The sequence below is a fragment of the Amblyomma maculatum genome, chromosome 3 (assembly GCF_055883805.1).
Source record: "Amblyomma maculatum isolate TAMU_Amacu chromosome 3, ASM5588380v1, whole genome shotgun sequence".
NCBI lineage: Eukaryota > Metazoa > Arthropoda > Arachnida > Ixodida > Ixodidae > Amblyomma > Amblyomma maculatum.
The window spans coordinates 152,450,961-152,463,106 of NC_139346.1; the positions used below are offsets into that span (position 1 = coordinate 152,450,961).

A 12,146-nucleotide genomic window follows, 5' to 3' on the forward strand; every position below is an offset into this window, starting at 1 on the left:
GAAATATTCACCACGCGTCTCTAATTGCTAGTCTAAAGCTTCCCTATATAGCTCTAATCACAGGCGGAAATGAACCGTGTGTGTACACACGAAATCCATTGAGCACCCAATTTTTTCTTATCCGCTTTATTATTGGGTGATTGGTCACTTATTCTGTGTGTACTCATCTGGACAAACAGAGCCTGGTTAGAATGAAGGGCAAGGTAATGTCGGCTACCCTCCTCCTCCCTCTTTTTTTGCTCACTTGCAGGGAAGGCTGACCAGCGGGTCGTCAGTTCTACAGAGGTGCCAGCCATGGACAGCATTCTGGCGCCGGTGTCGATGGAAGTTCTGCTGCTGGTGGTCTCCTGCCTACCCGGAACACAGCGAGCGGCAAATACAGCCAGACCGGTGTTGCTCTGTGGTAATAAGGGAACATCTTTTCAAGCCATTACTTCCAGGGCAATGAGAATTGCAAGCCTATACCCGCAAAAAGAACAAAAAAAAAAAAAGAAAACTGTGGGGACACCTTTAAGAGAGAGTTTAGGATCAAACCCTCAGGGACCCCTTGGATTCCGAACCAGACACGTTACTCTATAGGCTACACGGTAACGTTTGCACGACTGAGAGCGGAGATTTGTCAGTTTCACGTAATCTTTTACAAAATGTGGTAGCTTATACCACTTTATGCTAATTAGCGTGTGCGAGATAATGGATGTAAAAATTAGAGATAAGTGCTTATGCAAGTAGCAAACTGCACGTAGTACGAGAATGACAATCTGCAATGCCTTAAAATGTGACTAAATTGTCTCGCATTACCATACAGTCGTAAGGTATTTTAAATATTTATGTGAAAGTGCACGCGACACAGATACCTAGTGTAAAGCATGGCCTAGGAGTGTACGTATCTTACTCGTAGCCCAGTGCATGGTCCTGGTAGGTTCGATTCTCACCCGCATCTCGCCCACCCATCTCAGTCTAGAAGCCCGAGTTGGCAGCACCTGCTATGTCGTGTTTTGCCGTGAATTACGTCTCGCAATCCCCCAAGCAATCAATATACCTGCTGATGTCACCTGCCCAATACCCCATGCCAGAGCCATACCATGATTTTTCGCTCACAGTACAGACAACGCCGGATTTTCCGCAGAACGAGGTAGCCGTTAAATGACAAGCTTCATAGAAATATTGTATGAGAACATGAGAAAAGCTCATGGTCATTTAAAACCCCACATGTTGAAATTAATCCGTAGCCATTTTGCTCTGTATTAATTTCGGCCAGTTGGGGTTCTTCCAAATGGTCCATTAAAAGCTATTTACTAAAACTACAAAACGGGCACGAACAACGGGTATCCCACCAGCCGTTTCCGCGACGAAAGAAATGCTTAAATTACTTCATAAACGTCGAAGATATCGGCGATCAAAGATCATGCCCCCCCCCCCCCCCCCCCCCCCTCCGCATTGTCTTCTTATCTCAACGCAGGCCGGCGTGCAAAAAACTAAAATAAAAAATAAAGGAACTAAAAACAGCAGGTCGTGAGAGCAGCCGAGTAACTTGGGCGCGCCCAAAAAGCCCAGTTGACTTCAACGGGTATGTGTGGCTAAGAGCGCGTGATGACGTGTTGCCCTAATCTGATGCAGGCGGTCGTCAGAAGCACTTTTTAAAAATTATTTTTAAATTATTGGGTTCATGCCGAGTGCTAAAATTTTACACTCGAATACTCGTAAACACCACCCTTAGTGATTCGTTTCATTAGAATATAGCTATAGACATCATTTTATGACATCACATGGTACACGGGCGCCTTACATTTCCTCTGAATAGGAACTTGGCTACCGCAGCCGGGATTCCATCCCACTACCCTGAGCTCAGCAGACGAATACCACATGGCACTCAGTCACAGCGGAAGGAGGGTGTGTGTGCAACGGAAACGCGTGGGTCCTATGTGAGCGCACGTGCAGAATGCGAATGCGGTATGGGGACACATTATTTAGAGTTTTTTTTTTTTCATCATCACTGGCATCGCATATTTTTTTTTTTTCTTAATGTATTTTTTCCGCGATCTATTATTACGAATGGTCCGTTTATGAACAGTTTTGGTTAGAAACCAAAGTGTGCATTAATTACTACTGTACATCCAAGTAACTCGTGCTATGGTCTTTCCAGTTGTGATGTATGGATGCGAGAGTTGGACTGTGAAAAAGGCTGACCGCCGAAGAATTGACGCGTTTGAATTGTGGTGCTGGCGAAGACTCTTGAGAGTTCCTTGGACTGCCAGAAGGTCAAATCAGTCGATATTGTCGACCATAAACCCTGACTGCTCATTGGAGGGTCAAATTCTAAAGTTAAAGCTCAGCTACTTTGGTCATCTGGTGAGAAGAGAGGAGCCGCTGGAGAAAGATCTGATGTTGGGAAAGGTTGAGGGTCACCGGAGAATGGGTAGGCAGCGAACGCGATGGTTAGATGGCATCCTCGAGGCACTGCAGATGAAGTTATGTGATGTTAGGAAGATAGTGAGAGACCGGGAAGCGTGGTGTGACATGGTCCATAGGGTCACGAAGAGTCGGACACGACTGAACGACTGAACTGAACTGACATCCAAGTATGCAGCCGTTTTCATTTATACAAGGTGGAAAAGTTGTGCATTTATGTATTGCGAAAAGGCGGCAATGTTATAGTTTTTAACAGACCGATATAAAGATACGTTATCAAACAAGAAAAGTTACAAGAAAATGTAAAGTAGGCTTACGCGTGGTGTTAAGCAGGACCAAGTAGATTTAACAGAGCGTAGAACGCACTTTTTACTACAGTAACCCTTCAGCCTCGTAGCTCGTACTTCTGGTGACTTTCTCGTTTCCATGTTTTCTCTTGAGTTCTTCTTGTAGCTTGACGACATATTCGGAATCCATAGGCCCTGTATTACGGTTTTGCTTAGCGGTTTACCATTGACGGTTTGGAATTATTAAATGTTCTATTTCACGGCATGCAAATGAAGGTAGATAAGACGTTGCGTCACTAGTTTGCTACGAAAGGTGGATAGTCTGGTGCCACATGAAGGACCGTTAGGGATGACGTATTAGCAAATGAAGCGCAAGAGGCAGTACAGTCAAAACTCGATTTAACGAAACCAGATTTAATGAAAGTCCGATTTAACGATATCGCGATTCCCCCTCAGACGCTCATATGGTCCAATGCTTGGAGTAACTCGAAATAACGAAATTAACTTCAATCCGTCCCCATATAACGAATCTGTAGCTAAAAATGAAGGTGGAAAAGTTTATTTTTGGTATATTTTGCACAAAACACTGAAGAATATATTGACTGCGAGCAAACGGCAAACATCGTGCAGCAACTACGTTCCGCTTTTGCCAAACTTGCTCGATGGCTCGATGAATGCTTTCGCACTAAAATAAGCGACGTCGTCACGCGGCCGCATGACGCACACAGCAAGTCGAACATCAACAATGCATTATTTGGATGCATCCAGACTGATCCGCGACAGAGGCCACAGCCTTTTCGGGCAATCCTGTGCGAGTAGTTGACGAGAAATTCGGAGGTCAAGGGATCGAATTCTACCGGCGACATGTGGTTCTTTTTTCTACTTTCAGTCACTTCCACGATTAATTATTACTCCACATTGTTTAACTCAAATAAGAAAATGCCGCCACTTCCTGGAAGACGTTGAAGTAATGCGCGTTAGCACTTTGGTTTACTTAGAATTAATATGAATGAGATTAACGTGATTAATGGGATTAAAGTAAGGTACGCAAATGGAAATACAAATTTGTAGGTTTATTTTCCCATACGATAAACACACTCACTAACACTTCATTTGTACATATTACAACCAATTTCCGACACATCACTGCTTTACATCTCTGCAATGCTGCAATGCGAGAACGCTTGCGTTCGCGGTCACTCTGCTGTCTCGTCCTTCGCTCCTTTTCGGTTTTGGCCGCCCGCGGCGTTGTTTATATCCGAGTATGTCTGACCTTACGGGCACGAGCCCACCCAATTTTAGTGGCCCCCACCTTGGCTATGACGTCCCATAGAGAGCCGCCATATTGAGTTTGGAAAACAGAAACTATGCGCCATTTCGTCCCCTGACGTGGTAATCACATGGTTCCACTTCTATCCGCCATATCCGACCGTGACGTCATCAATTGACACCCAAATTTGGCCGCCATCTTGGATTAGAAATTTCGAAACTATAACACCACCTTTAATTATGATGTCATAATCACGTGTTTTACTTCTAGCCACCATATTATATTATGACTTCATCATTGGCAGCCGAATTCGGTCGCCGTCTTGGATTGTGACGTCATAGTCACGTGGTGGCCTAAGTCGGCATTCTTAAATACCCTGGACTTAGAAAATTTCACTCCGAAGGGACGTGGTAGCAGACCTCAAGAAATCGAGAAACGTGATGAGTAAGAGATAACGCTCTTAAAAATTTACGCTTTCCTTTGTGTTCGCGGCTGTTGTATCCTACTTATATAGTGCTCACCACTGGACATCTTATATGCGGCGCCAGTTTTTCTCACTTTCGTATCAAAACCGTTAAACAGTCGTTTGTCGTACATCATTCTGGATGGTGCAATAGGATTCCCTGCTGTATTTAACATACATGTGCTAGTCAAGTTCGAGGATAACTCGCGACAGGGATTCGAACCGACAACATAGGTACCTCCAATTACGTGCTTTCAAACTGAGGTTTCGATGAATACGGCTCCCAGATTCCCTATAAAACTTGCCAGTCTACGCGTAAAACACACACACACACACACACACACACACACACACACACACACACACACACACACACACACACACACACACACACACACACACACACACACACACACACACACACACACACACACACACACACACACACACACACACACACACACACACACGCACGCACGCACGCACGCACGCACGCACGCACACACACACACACACACACACACACACACACACACACACACACACACACACACACACACACACACATGCACGCACGCTCAAACACGCACACGCGCACACACGCACACACACTGAGTACAACAGCGGCAGTAATTATCGGCAGGAGAGATGAGAAACTTGGTACGAAATAGGAGAATGATAGTTGCATATTGCAACAATCCAGTTTCTTTCATTGATTTTTTGGAGAATTTTGTGCATTCAAAATAAATAAATACCATTAAATAACCATTAAATAAAACCACACTCGTAAACATTACCCCGGCGAGAATGCTTTCGCATTCATGCATTGTACGTAAGCAGTCTTAGGTGTCTCTGCCGAATTTTAACCCAGATTTAAGCGCAGAATTTGCACCGCATGCGTAAGAGTATATAATCATGCGCTGTCAACCGAGAAATATAAATGTTCCTATTCCGCAGAAATGACGAGAGATATGAAGGTACACATGTTCGAGTGTTCCAAGAGGATTCTTCAGCCGCACGTGAGTGGCTTCTTTTAACGTTTTTGCGCGTTTATGAAGCCATCGTAAAAATATTCATATTAGTTAAAGGCTCCTAGAGGCGTTTGAAAAAGCTCGGTATGCGTTCTTTGAAAAGCAAGGCACAAAAAAAAAAAAAAAGAGCCAATACTAATAACACGCAGCCAACCAAATTTTCTTAATGAAGAATTCGTGGGTGGAGTGCGGTCCGCGATACTTGGTCTGTATTCTTTGTTTTTATGTTTTTTTTTTGTTTTTTTTTTTTTTTTTTTGCTCGCCATGGTGTATGAGTTTAGAGGGAAAATGTGGAGAGCACTCAAGGCGGGTTTTCTGGCTAAGAAAACATGCCCTCTGCAATCGATGAGTGGTTTACTGCTTAGAGTGTCCCAGTTTTGAAGAAAAAGAAATCATAGAATATACAATGCACGGAAAAGAAGCGCGGATTATAGAAAAACAGCACAAAACCGCGCCTCTTTTGGAGTTGGTGACGTCGTTTCGCACGCGTTTTTGCATTGTACCGCGATCACTGGCCTGATATTTTCGTTGCGTCGCACCGTACCAGGTGATAGTGTAATTTATTCACCTTTTCCCCAGCGTGCGCTTGTTCATTACGGGTGTCAAACGGCCAAATTCAGTGTACCAACCAGCGGGTACATTTCGCGTTCTAAAATCTCACTGCGGCGACATGGTGTTATAGCTACGCCGGGGAGAAAATTGTAATCCGAAATTAACTATTTGCAAGTGACGTGCATGCACTTTCGTCCTCTATTTGTGTAAGGCGAAGTTGCTGCGCCTGATTTTCGCGACAGGCGCACTGCAACACACGACAAAAAATACGGGGCAATATGCTATATACAGCTGACGTGCTAGCATCTTCTAAGCCCATGCAGATGCAAATTTTGTGCTCCGACCTGGCTTAAGAAAGGATCTACATGACATTGTTCGCTATATTTTCATTAACTCGAGGATTAATATAGTTCATACAGCACTGCCAGGCGAGTTTGCCACAGACTGTGGCTGCACATCAGCTAGCTTGACAACGCCAGCACTGCTGCGATTCTCTGCAGGATTGCAGCCGCACAGGAAAGCTGACTGATAATTCATGTATATAGCGCGCCAAATGGAGTGAGTTCGTTGAACTTAATGAGGCGAGTACTTTTTTGCAGCTGATGTCAGCGAATTTGATATTGCGACGCTGCGACATTGAATCTAAAAGCGATTATAAAAAAGAAGGCCAGCATACAGTGAAACCGAAGAAATAATACGGAACTTTTTCTGTATGTGATGTTGGTTAACGGTAAATTATCAGTGCAATAATTTTTGAAAATGCCACTAAATTTGGCCGCATGACTGACATTACTACACACTCGCGAAAATGTAGGACCTTCTGCAATTATGTTTTCATTGAAGTTAGGCTACGAATAATAGTCGCTGCGAGGACACAAAAAGCAAATAACTGCTCACGGGCGTGGTTGGGCGCAGGCAAGACGTTTTTAGGGAATTATTTCTTTGGCCCTGTAAATATCGAGCAGTGATCAGTGATCAAAGCAAAATTTTAGAATTATTATTTGAACAGGGGGCGGATATAAGGCTCGGCGGTTGCATTAAGTTGTATGAACGTCGGCGACCAGTTTGCTTCGACCCGACACTTAACGACATCATCGCGGTGTTTGAGACTCCGCGCGGCAAATATTATCAAGCGCCGATGACATACTCGGCTAGTACATTTATAACCTCCGTTTTAGAGTGGGATTGTATTTCTGCAGCAATTAAGAAGTCGACAAGTAAATAAAAGCGCATCAGAATCATGAAACAAACATCAGACACCCGTCATGAGCACTGATGGCTAGCAGACGACGCGAGCGTGCATCCACATTGAGGGGGTTTCGCCGCCGCGCCGCCGCGCCGCAAGATGGCGATTCTGCTCGACCTTGAATGTGAAAGGAGATGTTGACGATGGCTTTGGCAAGAGGTAACAGAGTGCCAAGAAGCCTCCGCCACAAATAGGCAAGGGCCAAGAGGCAGTTCCCTTCCTCGCCTTTATGACAATAGACTTTTAGTTTAGCGCTGCCGCTTACCGCTACCGCCTACCGCTACCGCGCGAGTGTCAGTACGCATGCGCAGATCACTCCGATGGCGACAGATGGCGCCCCGTTCCTGTCAAATTTCGGCGGACGCCGCACGCGGGGACCAATCAGCGCGTGCTGTACTGACGGTGCGCGGTAGCGGTAGACGGCCGCGGTAAGCGGCAGCGCTAAACTAAAAGTCTATTAAATCCCATAACCCAAACCAAACCATGGTTGCATGCTCGCAGGTCGTGACGCTCCTCGAAAAGCGGAGCAAGAGATTTTTCAAGGGGCGCGACGTTGTGGACGGCATTACCGACATGTGTGTCGAAGCATCGAAAATTGTGAACAATAACGTAAGTATGTCTCCTGACTCCGGACGACGATGGCAGGAAAGAAAAAAAAAACGGCAAAAAAAGTACAACCGAACCGGATCAGCATGAGCGAAGTGTGGTATCGGTCGGCTCTATTTACGTTTATCTCGCTCGGCATGCTGTAGGAGTTGAGAGGAAAAACGTGGGGGCTGATTTTAATCGCCGATATCTCTGCTGCTACATATGCTATAGACTCAGAAATTTCTGCGGGAAGGTAACAGTCTATTCTACATCTTATCGGCTTTATTTACCGCAATGGTGGAAGCAGGCTGGAACACTTTGGAGCAGGTTGGGAGCAATAAACTCGTTTGACCCTAGAACCATGCTTCAATTGAAGCATAGTTCTAGAGTCAAGCGAGTTTATTAACTTCAATTTTCTATTCCTGCCACACAAATATATCAACTTTTCCTTTTTGTTAAACGTTCAATGCTTTGATGCATACTTATGCATCTCTCACAAGATAAGACAAACTGCCAAAGCATGTACAGATGCTTAAAATAACACAAATATAGCCTGAGCAGCAATTTAGAAAATAAAAGCAAAAACTGAATGCTTGCTCCAACACTTAATGACTAAACATTAAGCTTTACTATTTTGACTCGATAGATTGAAACGCAGGATCTACTAGCACATTTCCGTACTCTATCATGCGCATATCCTTTTTGATCCTATGTCAATGAATTCCTGTATGCTGGTCAGTAGTGCCTTTGGAAAAGATGGGCTGCACTATTCCCCCTTCAGATTCTTTACTTCAGTCTTGTGACAGTGGTTCATGTTTTCGCTTGAGCTACGCTAGGGCTTCCTTAATTTCAACACATTGCCGGTAGGCCCTGTATGGCTTAGCAACACATCAGAACATTTCTGCGATTGGCACTTGTGCACACTTCATTAGGTCAAGGTCACCTGAAGGTCAAAGTTAGTGCCACGCGAAGACCGGCCCTACCTAGCGTAGTGAACATTTAGCTTCAGTTGTAAATTAGTTTATAAGAAAAGGAAGGCGCAGTATCTGTCAAGGTCACTTGAAGGTGAAAACCAGCGCTACGCTGAAGTCTCTAACTACCTGCCATAGTGAAGCTTCCGCTTCGAAATTCAGCACAGACACTTGGGACGTACCGCCAATGAATGTTGTTGTTTTTGTGGCTTTAGGAAGAAGGAAAAGAAAATGCACGAGCCTGCTACTGGCTCTGTAGCTGAGCCACCTCCGCTGCCTAGAAAAGGAAGAGGGAGAGAAAGACGCGCGCCGCTACAACAGCCGTCGTCCACCACCGAAGCGGTGGCGGGTGCAATGACGGCTTACAACAGATAAAAATTCGGTGGCTGGCTAGCCCCCACCGCAAGCGGCGGTGGCCTACCTTTCCGCTCACTCCAACGCTGTGTCCCTGCTCATTTTTTTAAAGGAGAAAGCCTTTCTGGGCTCATATGGAACGAAATCCTGTGCGCCAGTTCTGCATGGGATTTGTGTGCTGTGCCAATCGTCCTGATGACGTCATTACAAAAAACAAGAATCCTGGTTCCACTGGGAATCGAACCTCCCCCCTAAATAAATTACCGTTACTTTCGTGTCGTTATTGGGAAATTATTGTTAAATAGGACATAATTTTTAAAACCCATCAATAATGGACGTCTGTTAGTAAATCAAGGTCGAACCAGATAAAAACGCGACGTCCATGTCCTTTTAATTTTTGTCCTCAGACTTGTCTTATTCTTTCAGCTGTGAAGCATTTATCCTGCAATACAATGAATATGCGTGAAATTACACGAGCATTCCACCGCAAAAGAGCCAAGTAGCATGGTAAGAATGTTGCTTATTAGGTTCACCATCATCAGCAGCAGACTCAGCAGCAGCAGTCGGATTATACCCACCTCAGGGCGAAGGCCTCTCGCATATGCCTCCAATTACCCGGTCTGCATCTACTTGACCCCTGCGAACTTCTTAACCTCATCCGCCCACCCAACTTCTTGCCGCCCCCTGCTACGCTTTCCTTCCCTTGGAATCCAGTTTGTTACCATAAGCGACCATTGGTTATCCTCTTTTCGCACTACATGTCCTGCCCATGCCCACTTCTTCTTCTTGATTTCAACTAAATGTAATTAACTCGAGTTATTTCTCTGACCTACTCTGTACGCTTCCTATCTCTTAACGTTACACCTGCCATTTTTCGTTCCATAGCACTCCGCGTTATCCTCAACTTAAGTAGGACCCCTTTTCGGTAGCCTCCGCGTTTCAGCTAATTAGGTTACAATCCAATAAAACGGTGGTGAAAGCCCCTCAGGGGAAACCCTCTAAACTGATCATGACAAGTCTGCACCTTTCCTTGGGTGTTTTGGGTCTTGACAACCTGAGACTCGATTTGTGGTGGCCGGCCTACGAGGACTTGCTAAACTACACATATGTGCGAAGTTTGCTCTTCAATAACGCTGCACACTGCCTTCTTGCCTTGCAGGTTGCTCTCACCGTGATGCAAGTCAAGGTAAGGACGCTCGCGCCCTCTGAAGGCCTCGCGTAAATTATTCGCGTAAATTTAGCTTGAAACATGACGATACTCGGGTGTTCATGAAATGCAAGCCGGAATAAGCGGGAGCGCATTACTGAGAAAATGGCAAGGCAGCTTGATCAAAGGATATCAAACAATGTAATAAGAGAAAACAAAACGAATACAATTTCATTACCTCACCTTTCTTTCTGTGGTTTGCGTTTATAACCAGTCACTTCCTTTCAAGTTTTTTCTTGGGGCACATATCAAATTCCGAGTTTTCTGCAAAATTGCGATAGCCACTGCAGCGATCGTTTTACCTTTTTTTTTTTTTTTTTTTTTGTTTGCTTATACAGGACGAGGACAAGAACTTCACCGAGTACGCCCTCTGGAACTGTATGAATAGCACTCGATACATGATGGCGCACGAGGGGTCCTGAATGCTTATGGGAACGCCGTGAATACTCACATACTGTAATAAAATTTACTGCGGTGTATTGAGGCTTTTATCCGCATGGGTTGTGCGCCAAATGTTTTTTGTTGTTGTAGTAGTTGTTGTTGTTGTCCTCATAAAAATAGCGCATATCCACAAGGAGGATTGGCCACGACCAGACGGTGATTACAGTTTCTGAGATTCCATTCTGTAGAACTGAGATTAGAATTTTGATAAAATCCTGTTCACTGACAGTAATGGTTGAGGGTGGTGCATGGGCTTGCTGAAACCTTAATTAATGAGATTAAAATAATAGCAATATAGATAAATAAATAAATACATAATTAGGAATAACAGCTAGTAAGTATATCAACGATAAAGGACAAAAATTATAACAGCCAGTTATGATAGAAAACGTTTTGATTATAGTAGAAAATTTGGTACAGCAGAGTATATGCATTCCCAACGGCACGTCCCAGCATAGAAGCGCCAAGAGACAGAACAACCGCTGACGACAAGTGCAAGTTAAGTTTCTGTAATGACATTTCTAGAAGACGCCTCCTTAGCGATGTATATTGGCGATAGAAGAGCAAAAAATGTTCAATTGTTTCTGGCTAATGACAATATTGGCACAATGAAGAGGCTGCAAGACCAGGCCTGTAAAGGTAAAGTTTCTTTCATCCAGGAAAGTAAAGGAATTAGTGCGAAATTTTCGCCTTAAAATATAATTACGAAAAATCGCACAGGTTGGAAGGAGGTCAAAGATCGGACCACTCAGGGCTGCTTTCGCTAAAGTATTAAAGTATCAGCAGACTCATTGAATGAAGGCCCCTGTGACCAAGAACCCAAACTATCGTAATCGATTAAACATGAGGAGCGATGATAAATTTAAATGTGCGAACTGCGACTCAATAGACTCAGATAGGGAAGTGCCCATCGATAATGTGTCCGTAAGTATTAAAGCCGTTGAATAAGAATTTGGGAGCATACGCAAGGCAAGAACTGCAACTAATAACTCTGCTAAATAAATCGGGGTGAAATCTGGAAGACGGAGAGAAAAAGGCCAGCCATGGGGCTGAGAGAAAATGTTCACACTCGCCTTTTCTTCACATACCGAGGCATTAGTTGCAATCATAACATGTGAGCGGAAAGTCCTCAAGTAGTCCTGTAGTATGCCGTTTAAAAAGGGGAAAGGTAGTAACTTGGCCTTAAGTGGATAAATATCATCTACGATTATATTCCCACATGATGTGATTGGTCCTACAGGAAAAATTTCAACCATCAGCACATTTAGTGGTCCCAGCAAGGATTCAACGAAACAAATTTGAGGAGACTGAGACCTCCTTACACTAA

General features: G+C 44.4%; 1 protein-coding gene across 1 annotated transcript; it reads left to right on the top strand.

Moving 5' to 3' along the window:
* The first annotated feature begins 69 nt into the window (after positions 1-69).
* Positions 70-10,846, top strand: LOC146196495 (uncharacterized). Its single transcript, XM_084597028.1, has 6 exons — positions 70-76; positions 251-403; positions 5,387-5,448; positions 7,760-7,867; positions 10,331-10,357; positions 10,717-10,846. Exons 1-6 carry the CDS (start codon positions 70-72, stop codon positions 10,798-10,800), a joined length of 441 nt encoding a protein of 146 aa, XP_084453154.1. The 3' UTR covers positions 10,801-10,846.
* The last annotated feature ends 1,300 nt before the right edge of the window (positions 10,847-12,146 follow it).

Coding starts and splice junctions, on each gene's coding strand:
- LOC146196495 (XM_084597028.1), top strand. Junction 5,449..7,759: donor AGAGGATTCTTCAGCCGCAC/GTGAGTGGCTTC, acceptor GCATGCTCGCAG/GTCGTGACGCTCCTCGAAAA. Junction 10,358..10,716: donor TCACCGTGATGCAAGTCAAG/GTAAGGACGCTC, acceptor TTGCTTATACAG/GACGAGGACAAGAACTTCAC.